The following is a 19949-nucleotide window of genomic DNA, read 5'->3' on the forward strand; positions in this document are numbered from 1 at the left end:
CAGCTGAACATATCATGGCATCAGATTGAGGTCAGATTCTGATTATAGTAGTATTGGTGGCAAATGTGACACAGCTTCATTCATTTACAGTAGTGGAAGCTCTAGACTGGTAGTAATGAAAATAGAGTCCTGTCTGGGATGCTGGAATTCCTGGCTGAAAATTTCTGATATTGAAACCTTTGGCCCTGACTGAAGAATTCAAGATGAAAATTCCCAAGTTTCTAAACATGTACAACACCTTTAAGCCGTGTTTACTATCATGTCACACTTGCAGAGCATGGGGAAACTATGGATCAGTATGGATCTGCTGCTCCAGCTGGATACCTACAAATCTGTGGGCCCTGATGAGATTAATCCGAAAATCCTCAAAGAGCTAGCTGATATCATTGCAAAGCCTCCCTTGATGAGTTTTGAGCGGTCTTGGGAGTCCAGAGAGGTCCCAGCTGACTGGAAGCTGGCAAATGTTGTCCCAATTTTCAAGAAGGGCAATAAGGAGGACACTGGAAACTACAGGCCTGTCAGTCTCACTTCAGTGCCCATTAAAATCATGGAAAAGATTATTCTGGGAAGTACAGAAAAACGCTTGGAGGAGAACACAGTCATTGGTCACAGCCAACACAGCTTCTTGAGGGGAAAGTCATGCTTATAAAACCTTCCTAGCTGATCAAGGGGAGCCAGAAGATACAACGTTTTTGGACTGCAGCAAAGCTTATGATACTGTCTCTCACAGGATTCTTCTGGACGAAATGTCCAGCACACAGCTGGATAACTGTGTTATGTGATGAGTGAGCAACTGGCTCACAGGTTGGACACAAAGAGTTATAGTGAATGAGGTAACATCAGGATGGTGTCCAGTCTCTAGTGGGGTTCTGCAGGGGTCCACCCTCAGCCTAGTTCTCTTCAATGTCTTCATTAATTACAGAACTCGAAGGAATACTAAGTAAGTTTGTTGATGACACTAAATTGGGAGGAGCTGTTGACTCCCTTGAGGGCAGAGAGGCCCTTCAGAGAGACCTTGACAAATGAGAGAGGTAGACAAACACCAACCATATGAAGTTTAACAAGGACAATTCTCACAATTCTACATGTGAGGCAGGGCAATCCTGGTTATGTAAACAGACTGGAGAAAGAGAGGCTGGAAAGCAGTGCCAAAGAAAGGGACCTGGGGGTCCTGGTTGATGGCAAATTGAATATGAGTCAGCAGTGCCCTGGCAGCCAGAAGGGCCAACCATGTCCTGGGGGGCATCAGGCAAAGTATCACCAGCTGGACAAGGGAGGGGATTGTCCCGCTCTGCTCTGCACTTGTGCAGCCTCACCTTGAATATTGTGTGTAGTTTTGGGCACCACAATATAAAAAAGACATTAAGCTACCAGAGACTATCCAAAGGAAGGTAATAAAGATGGTAAAGGACCTTGACAGGAAGCTGTACGAGATGCGGCTGAGGTCACTCGCTCTGTTCAGCCCGGAGAAGAGGAGACTGAGGGGAGACCTTGTTGCAGTCTACATGAGGGACAGAAGTCCTCTACATGACCTCGTTCCCTCATGAGGGGAAGAGGAGGGGCAGGCACTGATCTCTGTGGCGACCAGTGACAGGACTTGAGGAAATGGCCTGAAGCTGAGTCAGGAGAAATTTAGGTTGGATATCAGGAAAAGGTTTTTCACCCAGAGGGTGGTTGGGCACTGGAACAAGCTCCCCAGGGAAGTGGTCACAGCACCAGGCCTGTCTGAGTTCAGGAAGGGTTTGGACAATGCTCTCAAGCATCTGATGTGATTCTTGGGGTGTCCTGTGCAGGGCCAGGAGTTGGACTTGATGATCCTGATGGGTCCCTTCTAACTCAGCATATTCCATGATTCTTTAATTCTATAGTCTGCTTGTTCCAGGGCCATTTTTTTACAAGAGCGCCCAACTGTGGCAGAGAGAAACCACAAATAGGCCGAGGAGTCTAAAAGTGAGTAGAAGGTCAACATGATGTGATAAATGAGACAGATGACATCTGCATATCTTAGTATGTGTTCAGGTCCTTCCTATCTTAAAAAGGATTGTACTTCCAGGCCTCTGGAATTCCTGTAACAGCTTTGGCTGTTGTGAGGGTTAAACCATGATCCCATATCCTCTGGGAAATTAAGTGTTAAAGGTTCCTGTGTTCACACAGTATGGTTTCTTCACTTCTCTAGAAGATGTGCCATTACATACTTCATAAAAAACTTCACAAAACCTGAAATTTCAAGATAATTCTAAAATGTAATGGATTTCAGATGCTGTCCTATGGATCCCCTAGTATATTTGATTTTTAAATGTTTAATTTGCTAAGGGAACTGCTTCTTCCCTGGCATGAAAACACAATTATTAAAACGCACTTCATTATTTTGAGACTGATATCACACTTTGGGTCATTGTTTAACATTCCATCGCTATGAATACAATGAAATTCTCTAATGATTAATAGGATTTGTTACTTTAAATAATCATGCTGAACCTTATTTGCAAGACTTATTAGGCTTATAACTTCCACATGAATAATATTATCTCTGCCAGGACAGCTAGCTTTGGAAAGTTGCTACTCATTTGTTGACTACCCTTCTCTTTAACTCGGGGGACAATTATTCTGCAATGCGGAGACCACAGTTGTGTATCACATTTCATCCCATCCTATTGCTAAACTTTTCTGATCAATTTTTAGGATATCTTGCTCTTCACACTTGCACAGAATGGAACACTTTCTATGGTAAGTCAAAAAACCTGCTGAGCCTCAGCCACGAATGAGTTCTGGATGAGCCAACACAGCTGGAGAGAAATTTAGAAGGGGACCATGAAGTTTGAAAACAGCTTATAGTCCCTCTAGGGGATAACCTTTCCTCTTCCCCTTCCTCCCACATCTGTGTTCTCCACTTTAAGCTGCAAGGAGTTTTACATGGTCACAGAGCCAAAATATTCACCTCCACCCCAAAAGTGTCTTTTGTACGGTTGTTCAAAGAGCAAAGAACTCTGTGTTTCTCCCACTAGGACCACTCTGGTTTCTCGTGTGCCCACCTCCCCTCACCTCTGGCACTGCCAGATTGTGGTGATGCCTGTGAATGAACTCACCTGTGCTGAAGTGTTTGCCCACAGCCAGAAACCTGCAGCAAAGCCCAACTGCCCACCAAATACCACAGCTGCTCTGCTGCACACACACAGCATTACCATAGTAATGTCTTCATGTATGTTATCACCCTCCCATTAAATACCAGCAGGAGCGGTTTCAGCTGGAAACATTTTGACTCAAAGGGACTTTCTGTTGCCCCAGAGTGACCTAATAATATGTATTCATGGCAGAAAGTGCTGAAACCTGATAATGAGTTCTCATCATTTGATGCGGTTCTTGCCACTCTCATCAACATTTATACGGACTCAAGCGAGAGCAAAAAGTGGCAGTGGCTTGTAGAGCCTGCTCTCCCTGGATTTCAGCCACAGATAAGTGCACAGATCATCCCTCTACATATCAAAAAGCTGTCCCCTTCCCACTGTTTTAATCCCAGTGAAAGAATAACAGAAATGAAGACAGTTGGCTACAAATTCCTGTTCATCTATTTTCTTCATCATAAATTCATACAAGCAGATGTAACAGACAGGAAAAAAACAGAAACACATACATGTTCTGATGTGAAGGCAACCAGTCTGGGAATAGCTGCCATTCCTTTTTCTTTAACTTCTGGGAACATCTTGAAACGTGCAATCAACATAGCATACATGTTAGATATGGCACCACCTGGAGTCCACAGTAATATACTGTTACTTTTTCTATGCATTGTAATATCATTTCAGAAAAAATTACAAGTCTTGCTACAGTTTATCTAACTCTAATGCTAATGTTTCTGCCTCATGGCACAACCATGGATTCTTATTCCTGATGCTTCTCATAGCTGGGCTGTGTAATAATAGGATCTACTACACCCAAATAACAAATTATACAAAAAGTACTATGGCAAAAAATGACTGGGGCTTCCATTTGACCTGATTCTTGCTACCATCTCTCCTTTAGTTCCCAGTTTTAGCTTTCCATACCCCATCAACACATAACCCCACTCTATTCCACCTCCCAGGCAGATGCCCCACAAGGCAACTTGCCCCAACAAGTGCAACCCAATCTGTGCTCTCCCCTCCCAAATCAGGGTGGTGTTTAATGCCCCAGCTTTGAACAAACCCACCCAGTGAGTCCCAACAGACACCATCTGCTGGATAACAGGAGTTGGGAGAAGAAAGAGAAAGGAAAAAGGGTCATTCTAACACTTTTTTTTCATTTTATATGTCCTCAGATAGGAGCAAGGGGAAAAGGTCACATGTCCCTAACACTTGCCTTAAAATCACTGGCATACACTGACTTAAAAACACCCATTTCGAGATGGATATTTTACCCACTTCAAAATGGCATTCTGCAGTGGTCTGTTCCCATATTTCAATTGTCAATGCATAAATTAAAACCAAGCACTTAATTTTTCCTTTTTTGAGATTTTTACTAACTGACTTTCTGTGTCTACAGTGGAACAATGTTTGGTTTTACATTAATGCTGCATGAGCACTATGGGAATATAATGCAGTACCTGAGGCAGAGGCTGAGTAGTTTTACATATGTATGTACACAAGCACACACACACAGAGACGTATGCATGAAATCCATCAGGTTTATCCTGTATATATATATGTATATACAGAGATTGATTACATATTGATGTTTATGCATATATATTTATATAAAGCAAAGATTTGAAATGAACAGGTCGAAATGCTGCTAAGATAGAGTTCAATTAATGCAACATTAATCCATCTAAAAATAGAGTGAATTATACCTCCAGAGGATGGTTCAGCTCATCCTCTGGTAGCTGTATTGCAGTAGGTGGGATGACTTGCTCTGCAGACACATCCACCCCTCTCCCTTGAATATGTGGGAGCTGCTATAACTAGCCCATGGTAGACACCCAATGCTTGGACAGCCAAAGCGAGAAAAGCTAAAAGCCACCCTTTAAGCAGATGAAGGAAGCACTGCCGGGTATCTGTGCTGGCAAATTTAACATTGTTTTGACTTTCGTAAGATTTGTTGTTATCTTACTGGAGATACATACACTGTTCCACAGCCCACAGAAACTGTGCCCTTCATTTCTAATCAGTATCCTAGCTCTGCTCTTGCACTGAGGCTGCCCCTGCTCTGGGCTTTCCCTGACCTCACTGGCCCTCCTGTGAATCCAAGGGAAAATGCCACCAAAAGACAGCATCGCTGGCAGAGGGGTCAGTATAAATCAGGGGTTTTCCTCCCTTTTCAACTATCTTGAGAGATATGAACGTATTTCTACCCTTCTTTTCAGAAACGACAAAATGAGAAATGGAGAGATTAGGAGGAACTGCTCAGGTATCTGTCTCTAAAAAATGCAGATGTCATGTTGATGACTTACGTGACTGAACTAATGTGTCCAAGTCGAAGTAATTTGGCCTATCTTGTCAAAAGTCATTGGCTCAGTGTCAAAAGAATCAAGACTGGAATGTTAAATTTCTTCACTACCAGGCTTTCCTATTATTATTACTTCGTTGTTTAACCTTAAGCTTATTAATAAACCTGCATTCTGCCTTTAATTTTGGAGTTGTGTTTACATCCAGAGTTAAGTGCAGGCAACAAAACACACCTACGGAATTTGAAGAAAATAATCAGGCCTTTATGCTTTGCATGTATTGATACTGTTTATTTCATTCCAGAGAATGCAGAGAGCAAGAACCTTTTCTTTGCAACAGTAAGGTATTCAGCTGAAGCCATGACAGCTTGAAGCGAGAAGACAGCATAGAGATGATTTCTACTATTGCCTGAAAAAGCAGAACCTGCACACTGAGTATTGCTGCCTTAAGAGAGTGAATTAGAAAGATGCACTTTGCATAAAACAGAAATTGCAGAGGAAGAAAAGATGAGAGGGGGCAGCCCTGCAAACGGCCAGTGCAGGTGCACGCCTGCAGAGAGCTCGTCCCCATGCCAGTGTCAGCACAAGGAAGCGAGCTCTGGCACCTGACACACCAGCAACACCCTGGCCCCAGGTCAGGCAGGAATCTGTCGCAGTCCCAGCAGGGCCAGCAGTTCCTCTTGAGGCCCTGGACACCTTTCCTGACTCACACTATCTCTAACTGAGCTTGCCAGATCCGGGCAGATCTGGGATATGCACTGAGCCTTTGACCTCTGCTGCCATGCCCAGCCTGTGCCCATGAGGTCTGGCTGGGCAGCGTTGCTCTTGCTCTTCTCTCCTCTCTCAGGTCCCTGACCAGCCCTGTGGGGTTATTGTGTCTCAAGCCTGCAAGGTAAGGAACTAAAACCAGCTGTATCAAGTCAGGTTAGGGACTGTTCAGTAACCAACCACTGTTCAGTTTCCAAAAGCTTTGACTTAGGTCCTGGGCTCGTGACACACGTTTAGATGCCTGATGTGATAGGGGCCAAGGTTTTTGGGGGGACCTCTAAGCACTACAGTAAAAGCTGCCAGAGCTTTTGCTCTCAGCGCTCTTTAAATAAGAACTCATCAAAAAGCAATGTCAGTTCTTCTCATCTGTGGAAAGAGCAAGAACAAAAACCCCACACCACTTCCCACAGGTGCACTCAGATGTGAGAAGCTGAAGATGAGCCTTGCCTGACCTTGATGGCCTCGGAGAGCTGAATGTCCTATGCTGTTATCAGTGAGGCTTTTTCTTTGCTCAGTAGTGCGCTCTTTTCCCTCTTCATTAGGTCAATGGACTTTCTTTTCAGAAAGGCTCCTTCCGCAACAGCTATCAGTCTGTTCTCTTTTGACAAGCCAAGACATTATGCCCAATGTAAATTCTTTCAATATTTTGCAATTTTGTGAGGCAGATAGGCCAAAGTTTTTTGCCATCATATTCCAGAGTAAGAGAGGAGGTGATGAAGAGTATAAATCAAAAGATTAAATGGAATGATTAAAAAAATAAAAAAGTCTTAACAATGTAGTGTTTGTCTGAGTCAATGATTACTCGACACTAATTTTTTTGCCTTATTGACTTCCCCTGAAAGAACCAGGTTTCTAAGCCTTTAAGCACTCAGATTAACAAGCCACCCAATTACCCCAGTGAGCAAAACAGGCCAGCTTTACATGGAAAGCTAACAGCATAATCTACTGTTGGCAGGGTCCTACTGACTCCACTAAAATTACTGGAAGGGATGCTACGTCTTTCCCTGTTTCCTTCAATTTCCCCTGTGATGATGGAGAGCTTTGTTGTGTTTCTTCCCTCCATTATTAATACAATAGTCTTTCTATTTCATGCAAACCATAAGAAGTGGGGGCAAAGCGAAACTGCAAGGCAAATGTCTCTTCTGATTATGTTTCCCATGTGCCATTACAGCTGCTCATCATGCAGTGCAATTTGCTCAAACAGACCCTCATAATCACATCCCTGAAATTCATAAACATGCAATACTTTATCTCAAAGAGGCCACTGGTGGTTACTAGCAAGTGTCCTCTCAAACATGCATATTTAATTATATTTACTCTTTAGCTATAGGGGATGTCATATACCGTAGTCTGAAAAATAAAGAAAGCTTGAAATGTTATGTACCAGGTGAAAATATCCCATCGCCACAGCCCCCTGGCCAGCCAACCATCTCTCTCATTTTCCTTAGTGTGACATATTCCAAAAGTACAAACACTGGAGCAATTTCATAGGTGAACCTGAAATGTAGTAATGTCCATATTTAATGCTTTCATCTACAACACTAGTACATCTTTTTGCAATATTACATTACACTGTAGCCACAATACACTCTATTTGGCACTGGGTAGAGTTCTGTTTGACAATACTTTCCACAATCTTCCTTCGGATTGGACATCAAATGTCTAGAAGGAGAAATGCAGAGAGCGCTTGAGAATCCATTTCCACCCGCTTCAGTGAAAAAAATCTTGCCCACCTCTTCCAGGCTCAAGGTTTTGCCCTAAATTCAAGAGATGCTGGGCAGAGCCAGCCCTTCACCTTGCATAAATCTGTGTGCACATCTAAAGCACACGTCCTCAGTCCTATTCATAATGACAAGACAGTGCATGAAGCTAACCAAGTACACAAAAATGCTTCCTAGTCCCAAAGTGAAAACTGCACACTTTAAATTCTGCACCTCTTTCTTACAGAAAGCTCTACGTGCCCCGAGTATGGATTGTACACAACCCTTCTACATGAATGCAACTGTTCACTTAGCACACCTTTCATTTTACATATTTATGCATGTAAAATGCTAATCTATATATATATATATTTGCGTATTTTTGGGGGTAGCAAAACCAACATCGTATTAGTACGATGAAATTTTATAGAAGACAGCCTACAAGACAAAGTTGAAAGTCTTTGTGTAAATAACTGTAGTAACCATTTAAAAAGCAGATTAAGTTTTCCCCAGCAGTCTTAACATAAAATTATTCTTTCGTTCAGATACAGCAATTAATATTTTAGAGTTTAACCGTAAAATTATATTAATTATGGAAAAAAAATCTGCTACTTACATATTAGTATTTGCTGCTGATGTCAGCCAGTCTGCTGCCAATCCAACCATGTCCAATCCAGTTGAAAGTTGATTAAAATATCTAGGGTGCCCTGCACAAGATGGAAAATGTTATCAAAAGGCTGATGACTCTGAATGAAACTATTCAGTGCTGAATATTGTATTTACCTCCGGATTTCTATAGAGAAGGAAGCACTTTCAAGGTATGAAACAAAGCAAACAGCAGTAAATACATTTCTTGGAAAAGGCAGGATGATTTCTCTTCTTTTTCATTCCAAACTCAGTAAAATCAGAGTAATTACACTGAACACAGAATAATGAATTCCAACATTCCCTATTATCCTTTCAATATGCCTTGAAAATTAGCACATTGCTGCCTCACAAAAATAGCTGTTTGCTCCCGTTAGTGTGTCACATGTTGTCACTGGATATGGTTTTGCCTGACTAGGTTTGAAAGGCACGCACGAGACACCATCTGAAGAGCTTGCCAGTACATATAACATCAGTGATGAATGGTTAATGATTGTAATAGGCAGGGCGAAATGAGAAAATGGAGTATTTTGGTGACTGCTTTGCACATGACTCAATGGCTGATGATTGTACGAAGATGGCAGGGAAGGTGGTGGTCCTTGTCATTTTTTCCCTGTCAGAGTGCAATTACAAATAGCCTGGCTACCTGCTATTGTGATTTTAAACAAACCCCATGAAAACCAGCACTGCTGCCCCAGCAGACTGATGCACAAGAATATATTCAATGAGTTGATAGTCCACGTACCTAGTTAATCTAATTGGCTCCTGATTTTTTTTCTAAAATCCTGCTAGAGATTTTTCTTAAAAATGTGCCCAGAGCCATTAAACCCAGAAACCATTAAAACTCCATTTTTACTGGTCACTTCCCGCAAGCCCCTGATAAGTGGCATAATTACCGGTACAAATTATAGATGGTTCACAATTACTTAAATGCCATCTGACTCAAAGGAAGGCAGCCTCTGCTTGGAAAACACCTGTCCTGACCCTTAGATGACAAACTGTTATTGCCATCAGAGAAAACAAAAGATAGAGCAAGATGATTGAGGAAATGCAGACCCAGCACTGAAAGAAAACTTATCTTCAGTCTCCTGTGGCCCCTTATCAGGCACAGACACATGGCTGGCAGAACAGCACAGGGGATTGCTCCCCAGCTCCCACGCTGCAGCACACAAAGGCAGAGTAATCAGGCTGAGCTGAGTGGGCAGACCAGAGCTGAGGATATGGGGCAGGGGACACGCACACATGCAAATTCCACTGTGCCCTTAACCTGAGACCAGCCCTTTGCCACAGCCATTCAAGCCTGATCATGTTTTGCGCTGAGCTCTCCCCACCAGAGATGGGAACTACCACCTTCCCCTGGTCTGTGCTGCCAACAACAGGCAGCCAAAGTCCCTGAGGCACCGAGGAATGATGCTGAGATCCAGCAGAATGCACAAGACCTGGCCCTTGCTCTTAAGTGGGGTTGATGGACCTAAGGCACCCATGCACCCCACCAATGCCACCACAGCCTCGGTGATCCCATGACAGGGGCTTGGCCTGCAGAGAACCACATCTCCCCTGATGATGGGATTTTTTGAGATTTCTGTATTTATAACTCAAGTTCAGTGTCACAGTTGGCTCCAAGCTGGCTCCCATATTTCACCAGAAAGCAACAAAAAATTAGGAGCTAAAAGCCTTTACTGGATCCGGGCTACAGGAAGGCTCAAAAAGGCTACAAAAACTCCTGCTTTGGAAATAAATCCACACTGAAAAGCTGGGGAATAGCAGAATTCGTATCTTCATCTGCAGTGTCTCAGCGGCTCTCTGTCAGCCCCATACCCACCCCCAGGCGACAGCCCTGTTGTCACTGCCTGTTTCTTCAAGCGAACCTCACAGCAACCCACCTGCTTTGGGAATCGCCGTAGGGACAAGGGCCGCCTGCACGCGGAGGCCGGGCAGCGGTGCCCCGGAGCGAGCGAGGTGGGGGGAGCAGCACTGTGTTGAGACGTCAGTACAGAGAGAGCAGGAGCTGCTGCTGCTGGGCAAGCCCCCAGCACCCACACTTGTGACACAGCTCCCTCCGCTCGACGATGCACTTCCCTTCTGCAGCACGACTGTAATACATAAGGGCACAGAATGTACTGCCCCAACTGCCCCCAGCCCCAGCTGCAATGGTTTGTCTGTCCATGTGACACCCATATATGTGAGTGAGCTCTCTTCCCTTGACTAGATGGGCATGGAAAATTGTGGCTTTGCTTAAAATACAGGCTCCACTGGCAAGGTAAGAAGACTTTGTGAGAGATGCTCAAAAATCACTACCAGGGTGCTGTCTGCCTGAAATGCACATCTTTTGTTGCGGTTGTCGCTGAACAAAGAGGTGACTGGGAAAGAGACTGACAGGGAGAGAGGTGAAAGTAGGAGATTACTGCTTGCTGTTTGGTTTAGCAGTACACAATGTGTTCACAGATATCCCCGAGTAAATCGGGACATGATTGCCAAGAACCAGGGCCAAGGCACAGGGACACCTCAGGGCCGGTCTTTCCCTACTGAGGGCGTGCCTTTGCCCTGCGCACCCTCTCAAACATACACCTGCCTGTACTTTGTCTGACGCATGGGTATGCCCAGCATGAACACACAGCCTCCACAAGGAAGGACGAGAAGGGCCAGGCATGGCTGGACAGCACAGATAAAGGCACGGCCGGCAGCACTGAGCCTGGCCTTGCTCACAGCCTCACTGCATGCGTGGCCAGCATCAGGGCCTGCCAGGGAGCAAAGCTGGGCCAGCACCAGCTTCTTGCACCCTTCCTGGGGTTTCCAAGCCATTTTTAAATGCTTGTATTTCAATTACTCTGTTCAATTTCAATTGCACTGCACAGTAACTGAATTCTGCATCCATCTTTCCTTGCTTTCGCAGTCATTTTCGTATTCTCTCAGCAAGAATTCTGTCTCTGCTAGTAAAGGGGCAGAAAAGTGTGGTTCCCCTGAGCAACCCAGCAAACAGTGGCATGCAGACAACACCTGGAGCAACCGACACCTGCCCCTTAGATAAAAAATCAGCCATCTGGCTCCTCGAATCCCTGGACCTGGGGATCCAGCTGTGAGGTTAATCTAAGCAATAAAATTTATTTTACAATCAGCATCCTGGGCCCCTGAAGCCAAACAGAGCCCAGGAGGGGCTGTGTCCAAAGGGTTCCTGCGACAGGAATGGAGACAGACCCCGCTGCCAAAAACCTCACCACACTATCCTTCCCCTGAGGGTAATTCCAGCGTTTTACTCTGAAGCACATGCGGAAGGGCTCCAGGTGTAAATCCCGTGCATTTCATGAGGCCCCCCCGGTTGGGGCTGTCACCCCAGGATGCTGATGAGCAGCAGCAGTCAAATGAGGTGGCTCTGCACCCCTTGGCTGAACTCCATTACATCGCCGCATTTCACACAACACCCCCCAGCACCCATTCTCAGACCTCAAAAGCATTATCTTCGTTAAAAAAAAAATTAAAATGCCAAGAAGGGAAAGCCTCAGCTATTTAGGGTGAGGAAGAGAAACGGCAACATTGTTTTAAAGGGTATTTTTCGGATGCACAGAATTAAGTAGGTCTATTACGTGAAAAGAGGCTATAACAAAAAACAATTAACGAAAATCACCTAAGAAACCCTAATTTTTCATTTCCCAGAATCACAGATCCCACGTTTTACACCATTCTGCGCAAACATGTTTCCTATGACCTACCCAGACACATAACATGGATCACTGGACTGATCGACTTTGTTCCTGTGGACATCATCTATCTGTTTATTCCAACATTTTACAGGCGTTTTGACAGCATCCAACCCATGCATCAAAAACATGCGGCTGGTCATTTCCACCTCTAAACGAGGATTACACAGATCCCTCATAATCTTTACCTGGGTCGGTCTGTTTTGTTCTCAAAAGGTGACAAAACCGGTTTTTTGTCTTTCCCTCAACCTCTAGTCTCAAATCAGCCTTTTGTCTCTTTCAGTAACTGCTACAAATTTATTTTTAATCAATTTCTCAGTAATTCAAATTCCCACTAAGAGCTCCCCGGACTCCACATTATTTCCCAATGACAGCCGTAATTGCGGCTCCGCTTTCTGCCCTCTCCGCCGCCGTTTATTTAAGGTGGCCCCTAAGCAGAGCCGGGCCTGGGGTCGCCCCACGCCGCCTCCCCGCCACGAAGCCCGCAGGGGGGACACGACTAACCACTAACGTGGGGTCCCAGGCAGGCAGAAGTCAACCTATGCCTGCTCTCCCCAGTGGAAAACAACAACAAATGTCTATTAAAACAATTCCGGCTTCGGTTTTATTGCTTGAGCCTAAAGTTGGGACAAACGCCTCAATATTCCTGTGCATGGTTCTGTTAAATTCTCCTATTTTTATGTCCTGCAGGTAAAGGGAGACACAGCAAATGGCTGCTCAGAGCTCCCATTTACAGCACATTTATTGCGATTTTGGCTGTTAAATGGGCTGGTCTCTGTTGCCCCCCGTGCAGGGACGACCCCTCCTCGCCCTACTCCCGGCTGCGCCGAGCTCTGCGGCCGCCGCACCCCGGGTCTGCAGGGAACGAGAGGCGACTCCCGGGGCATCACACGTGAAATGGATGAGAAGGAACAGCGGAAAGTGGCGAGGGTGGTGCAAAGGCCGCTCAGAGGCACGCTCGGCAACTCCGACGCACAGACACATTAATCTTAAATCGGAAAGGGTGTGCGAGGCTGCAGTGACAGCTACAGAAATGGGGCTGCTGGAGTGTTTTATCATTTTGGAAAACGATTTCTGTCGCCGCCAGAAATTGCCTGGAACTGACAAAATACAGTTGCTGCTTCAATCTTTAACATTTCAAGCTAAAATAAAATGGCGCCTTTAATCAACGGATGAGACCATACAGGGTAGAAAATGAGCGTGGCTATTACCTGTTTTAATTGCATATTTCAGTGTTGTTCTGCAGTTCAATAAAATTTCTTCCAAGGTCTGTGGCTGGTCTGCCAGTTCCCAGTTATATTCCTGGAGCAGCTCATTTGGGTAATGAAAATCAATAACTTTTGTCGATCTATCAAAACTTTTCACCACATACTGAAGTAAAATGTCCACAACGTCTTGTAGGAAAGACATAGTTGTTATTTCTCCGTTGCATGTCGGCAGAAGATCTAGGAATGGAGAAATTTAAAAGTTAACTTCGTTTTACAACCACATACACAGATTTTGGACAAAGGCTTCTCCCATTTACGTTTAGAAAATCTTTTCACTGTGTTGAACAGAAACAGTTTTTGTTTTCATTTAATAAATAAATTGCTAAGGCTGTATTTTAAGGAATGTTCTGAGAGATAACACTTAGGATTTAATATTTTATTTAAAATAACAAATTTTGGCCACAGTGTATTACGGACCAATTTTTAAGACAATGAGAGAGAGAAGATAAACAAGAAAAAACGGAAAACGAACCTCAGGAAAAATAAAGATTGAGCAACAAACGCTACAAGAAGCACCCTAAAAACTTCCATTTGCCTTGCAATAAAATACCTTCGTGGCGACTCTCCTATGTAAGTAACTTGTTGATAATTTAATGCCTTTTTCTGAGGCAATGCTGCACAGTCTCTCGGTGCACACAAAGCTTGTGTTTAAGCGCGATGGCTCACTCAGAGCCGGACTGTAGTGGAAGCCCCTAATTTGGGGTGCCCCGGGGGCGGTCAGGCAAACAGCAGCACGAGCAGCTCTCCCCGGCGGGGCCAGGCGAGCAGAGCGTGTCCCGGGCTGCCGAGCAAACGGAAGAGTTCCTGGCTAGCGTACGTCTGCGGGGAGTTGGAATCTATTCAGTAGCGGAGACGCTACCTCCAAGGTCACAAAAGATGAAGTACAAAAATACCTCGATTTGAAACAAATGGGAGAGCGCTCTCTGTCCCTCCTCCCGTCAAATCTTAATTACATCGCAGGATCTTCAAAAGGAAGGTCGCTACTGTCAGTTCCCCTTAGAGAAAGCTGCAGGTTCCAGCGCGCGGGATTTTATTGCTTTGGGGGTTTTTTTCGGGATTTTTTGTAATTTGGCTGGTTTTTGGCAGATCTGCGAAACGCCCGGCGCCGGAGGGGGCCGAGGCTGAGGGCGCGGAGCTCCGCCGCGCACCGCCGGGCTCCCCCGCCTCCGCGCAACGCGTGCGGAGACGATTTCCTGACCGAATCCCCGGTTTTTTTCGTTAGTTTTAGAGAACCAGCGTGGCCCGGGAGCGCCGTTACCTGTTGAGTGCAGAAAGGCGTAATTCACCTCCGCTTTTTGGCAGGCGCAGGGTTTTTTGTCGCAGGTACAGGCCAGCCGCGGCTCCGCCACCCCGGGGGATGCTGCCCTGGCGCCGGTTTCCACGGGCTTCTCGGCATCTCCGTAGAGCAGGGCTTGACAGCGACACGGACACACGGCCTCAGCACCGCGGCATCAACCCCGTCCCCTCGCCCCCCGCCCCGGGGCAGGTCCCGCGGCGCTCCCAGGGAGCTGCCGTCGCCTCCCTGCCCTTACCGCAGAGTTTGTTTCCGATCCCTCCCGTGAACTTCTGGGCAACCTGACACCAGGCTCTGGCTGCAAGAGAAAATGGAGCGGAGGGTCCGTGGGGGCGGGCGCGGACCGGGGGCATCTGGTCCGACACCGGGCACCGCTCCCCAGAAACCTCCTGCCCCGCCGAGCTCAGCCGCGCTGGCCCGGGCTGGAGCCGCCGTCGGTCCCCGCCGCCCGCACCGCTTCGTCCCGCCGCTCGAGCTGCCACAAAGGGGGCTCCGCCGACCGGGCAGCGCTGTCACGGCGGAACCGCCGGGCCGGTCACGCCCGGCCGCCCGACGTCCCCTACCTGTGCCGGGGCTCTCGGCGGCCGCGGAGCCCTCCTCGGTCCCGAAGGGCCAGAAGCCGGAGCCGGGGCTTGCCATGGCTGAGGCGAACCGGCGGGACGGGCGAGTTGCGGCGAGAGCTGCAGCCCAGGCGGCCTGAGCGAGTGTGGGTGAGTGCGAGTGTGCGGGTGTGTAAGTGCGCGCGGCTGCGCCAGGCGGCGGCAGCGAAGGGGCGGGAGCGCCCCGGGCACGCGTGGGTGGGAGCGTCTCCCGTGGGCGCCCCCGGGGCGCGCTCCGCCGAGATGCCGCGGCCGCGCCCCGCAGGCACCGCTGCCCGGGACGGGGCGGGCGGCGCCGCGAGGGCCGGGGGAGGTGCCCGCCAAGGCGGGCGGCGGCGAAGGCGGCTGCTGTCAGGGGAGTCCGCGCCCCGCACCGGAGGATCGAGGGGCGGCAGTGGGGGCGTGATAGCGCTGGGGGCAGACCCGAGCTGCAGGGTCACCCTGCGCTGGCGCTGCAGCTGCCTCGGGGGGATAAGGCGAGCGAGGTGGCTTGTGTTGTCTTCACCCCACTGACGGCCCCACGACCTCTGCGGCGGCAGCCCGACGGGGTGGGAGCAGGGGACCGAACTCTCCGGCGCCGCCGAGCGCTGAGCGGGACGAAAGGATAGTTTTACACGTCCTGGCGCGGGAGGCCGCGATGCGCCAGCCCTGTGCCCCGAGGGGGAGGGCTGGGTCTACGGTGAAGCGTCCTCAGTCCTGTGAGGTGCGAAGTGACGGGAAATACACACAGACACCCCCACCCACCCCGCCCCTCACCCTGTACCGGGGCACCGCCTCACGTCCAGCAGGGCACACCCGGGCAGGGGCGAGGCCGGGGCGGGGGCGAGGCCAGGACAGTGCCTGCCGCCGGCGCCGAGCAGCGGGGCAGTCCCGGGGCGGGGAAAGGACAACCCTCCCGAGCCCACGGCGAGCCCACGCCGCCCCATCGGGCCGCCGCGGAGAAGGCGCTGGTGGAAGGGCCTGTGCGGGGATGGGCAGCTCCTGCTGCCCGCCCTGTTCCCGGTCTGGCAGAGGGGTCCTGGCTCCTTCGGAGGTGCAGGAGGATTCTTCCCCGACGCCGCGGCTGCCTGGGGGCGGCCTTCGGCTCCGCCATCTGCTCCCGCGTCCCCGGACCACTCCCGGGGTATCCTCGCAACCTCCCGGGATGGAGACCCTGGTGGAGCCGCCCTTCTCGCTCCAGTCCCGTGGAGGCTGCAGGTCTCGGAAGTGAGACTGGAAGAGCAGGAAAACAGCCATAGCCTTTCCTTCCACGACGTCGTTTCTGAAGCCAAGCAGACCTCCCTCTCCAGCCAGCCGGGTCTCCGCGGGAGCCCTTCCCTACCGCAGCTGCCTCTCCTCCGGCACAGGACGGATTTCAAGCCCTAACCTTGGACGGAGGCAGGCGGGAACACGCCAGGCCAGGATCTGGCTCTGCCGGATAGCCCTGGTCACGCAGGGCCCCCACGCTCCTCGCAGCCAGGCCCTGGGGCTTCCACGCTGTGTTCTGGGAGGGTATCTCTCCACTTTCTGCAGGCACCCACATGGTTTCAAGCACTGTCCCCCTGTGAGACCTCACAGAAATGTCTTGGTTTTTCAAAACACTGCCACGGTGGGAAACTAAACGAGAACCAGTCTAGGCACCTCTTCATGTGAAATTACAGGTCTGTTTCAGTTGCCGCATCACATTGCCTTTTACATAGACAATAACTCAGCTTTCCACGGCCAGAGGCTGCTGTGAGCCCTTCCCTGCCTTGCTTGTGCCCCACTCCACAGTATTTCATCAGTTCTGGATGTAATTCAGACACAGCCAACTGTATCACTGCTTTGTGTATTTTTATTTACTTTACTGTTTTAATAATACATGAGAAAGCAACTTTAAACAGATTTCAAAATTTAACAATTTATAGCAAAATTTTACATTGCAGTAAATTTTAATCTGGTGCACAGCCTTATAACTATTTGTAGATCAGGAAGCAATAGTTACCTGTCTCTGGGAAAAGAGCCAAATGTGTGTGTCCATTCAGACAAAACCCAGCCCCTCCCTGTGGCTGGCTGCTGCCAATTGTCATGTTTAGGATAGCTAAGGAAGGGAGCAGGATCAAGCCTTTATGCTGTCATCATGAAATTTGCCTTCTCTTGCTTTGCAGCTGGGAACATGCAATTACGAATCCTGAAAGGAAGTGCTGAAATTATCTGTGTGGTTTCTGTGAAAGAAGGTCTTCTGAATAGAGAATCAGGGGGAATTTGAACACGGTGGCTATTGCTTTTATTTCCACTAAACTTCTAGTGGAACTGATTAAGAATGATCATTACATTTCGGCAGCAATCAACCAGAGAGTGTAATTCTATTCCTTTCTTGGCACCCCAGAGATTAAGATTCCTAAAAATCTAATGCAAATGAGAACAAAGCAAACACAATTTAAAAGTTCATCACTTAGTCACAAAGCTGAGGCAGAGGAGAGGGCTGAATATACTTCCCATAAATGGACATCTCCAACATAAAGATTATACACACTATATTGACCTTTAAAACTGGCTACTAGTTTTACAGCAAAGTCAATAATGAAGTAAACTGCCATAGCATCCTATCCAATTAATCATTTGTGTTCATTTTTTTTTTAGAGGGACACTTGCCACAAACAAGTAATCCCAAAATTTAGGCATTGTAAACTAAAAGGAGCAGAAATTCCCCTATGGTGCTCTTGTAATCTTTTTTTCATGTAAAACAATTTATTAGAAACAATAACTAATGTTTTCTGAAGGTGCCTATGGGAATTTTAAAGCTTATCTAGGGAACTATGAAGTAAATGATTATTTTAATTGGATGAGCGATGAAATGAAAAAAAGAAAAATGCATTGACAAAAGTAAACTAGATTTAAGATACTTAATGTCTAATAATTTTAGCAATGGTACCCAAAATAAAGCTGATTTTTATATTAGGTTTTTTTTAAGAATATGATATGTGACTGACAGTGTCCCTTTGCAATGGTGTTGGGCTGTAAACCACAGTAATTCAAATTCACATGAACACACACACTGTAAACTTGAAACATTGAAGATTTAAAAGAAAAAAAAAGGAAGCACATGGTATAAAATGATAAAAAAAATTATGCTAATAAAAGCCAAATGGCAGCAGGAACAGCAGCAGCAGCTAGAACTGCTGGATAAGGCGCCGGCGCTGTGAGGTCTTCCGCAGCAGTCGTCTGTAGTCATAGGGATTATCTTCAGCTTTACTCTCTTCCAGGGGTCTTTCTGCAATCCTCGACCTAGGGATTAAGAACAGAAGTGTTTTAGAAATTAAAGTCAAAACATTTACATTGGCAAACACTCCTAATCGACTGCTTAACCTCCAGCCTCGTGGGAGAAAAATAAAAGGAGAAAGAAAGAAATCAACTGACTTTGCTAGGCCTCTTCCTGTGCTGCACAGAGCAGGCACCTAGGAACAAACACATTATATGCTAAAAGCAGATGAACACTGAAGAACAACATGTTCTTCTATGAAGGGGACATAATAAAAGGACATAAAAACATTGAGAACATGGGGATCCTTTGCAGTAGCGTCTGCCTGATGGTTACTGAAGCAGATTTGGTTGGCATAAATTTGTTTGCTCTGTTCTTAACCTGCCAGTGGAGCTCAGTGTAAGTGTCCATCTATTTTTTTTTTCTTTTTTTTTTTCTTTTTTTTTTTCACATGGCAAGATGCATTTTGGAAGTCCCTCTGACAGGCTGGAATGGTGACCTGGCACCAGCTGTTACAATGGAGTAAGATTAAAAATAAAACTCAGTTATTTAAAAAATTAAATAATCACAAAAAATTGTAGTGTTCTACACTAAAGATGCATTCCATCACTGGTCCTATACCAGCGCCAAAGATAAACTGCCAAATAAAACTTCACTTCTGTAGATTGAAATGGCTGTAGTTTTTAGATCCAGATACCCCATTCCAGAGATACTGAAGTCTAGGAATGTTTTAATTGCATTCATATGCCCTCTGAGACAACAGTTTAAATTTAAAAGTTACATAGGTTTTGTTTCACTATGGCTAATTAGGATGCAATCAGAGAAGCACACAGTAAAAGGTAAATTCCTTTTACTAAGCTCAGTAAAAAAACTCTCATTCACCTAAACTAGACCTCAGGGTGACAGATTTGGTGTAATTAACCACCTTAGAAATGCAACATGTTCCAAGGAATGTAATCTATACGGTAATTCCCTGATGTTATTATTTTTAATTCCATGCCTTCACAACACCTTCCTAAAATTAATTTAGATCCTACCTAAAAAAAGGCCAGAAATAAAATATGTAAGGGGCACAAAATGAACATTCTACATTCTAAATGTTCTACAAACATTTTCTCTATTATATAGATACATTTTCAAATCAGCAATCATCCCATGCTTAGTGTTTCCCTTAAACCTTTAACCTAGATAATTTTCCAAGTTTTTCTTAACTTTATAAAGACACAAGAATATACAAATATATTAAGATATATAAATATGTGTTTGTGTGTCGGTGCATTGGCAAGAGTGAGAACTTCCTTCCACCCAGAAATAGTCACCCTCTATAAAGTCTACATGGGA

General features: G+C 46.6%; 2 protein-coding genes across 7 annotated transcripts in view; both read right to left on the reverse strand.

Annotated features, from left to right (window-relative positions):
* Positions 1-15520, reverse strand: part of GAD2 (glutamate decarboxylase 2) — a 41682-nt gene extending 26162 nt beyond the window's left edge. The window contains exons 1-7 of one of the 2 annotated variants that reach the window (XM_027658675.1): positions 15353-15520; positions 15028-15087; positions 14754-14906; positions 13439-13672; positions 8504-8594; positions 7572-7684; positions 3632-3747 (exon numbers count right to left, since the gene is read on the reverse strand). In XM_027658675.1, coding sequence (XP_027514476.1) covers positions 3632-3747; positions 7572-7684; positions 8504-8594; positions 13439-13672; positions 14754-14906; positions 15028-15087; positions 15353-15428 — 843 coding nt within the window. In that variant the 5' untranslated portion in view covers positions 15429-15520. Of the gene's footprint in view, positions 1-3631; positions 3748-7571; positions 7685-8503; positions 8595-13438; positions 13673-14045; positions 14152-14753; positions 14907-15027; positions 15088-15352 lie in introns of those variants that run through there. The other variant, XM_027658676.1, reaches the window with a different exon arrangement.
* A 2468-nt stretch (positions 15521-17988) lies between these two features.
* MYO3A (myosin IIIA) overlaps positions 17989-19949 on the reverse strand; it is a 119669-nt gene continuing 117708 nt past the window's right edge. For all 5 annotated transcript variants that reach the window (XM_027658814.1, XM_027658816.1, XM_027658818.1 and 2 more), the window contains one exon: positions 17989-18634. In XM_027658814.1, the coding sequence (XP_027514615.1) occupies positions 18429-18634 (206 nt within the window). In that variant the 3' untranslated portion in view covers positions 17989-18428. The remainder of the gene's footprint in view (positions 18635-19949) is intronic.

Source organism: Corapipo altera, unplaced genomic scaffold (genome assembly GCF_003945725.1).
Source record: "Corapipo altera isolate COAL_440 unplaced genomic scaffold, ASM394572v1 63, whole genome shotgun sequence".
NCBI lineage: Eukaryota > Metazoa > Chordata > Aves > Passeriformes > Pipridae > Corapipo > Corapipo altera.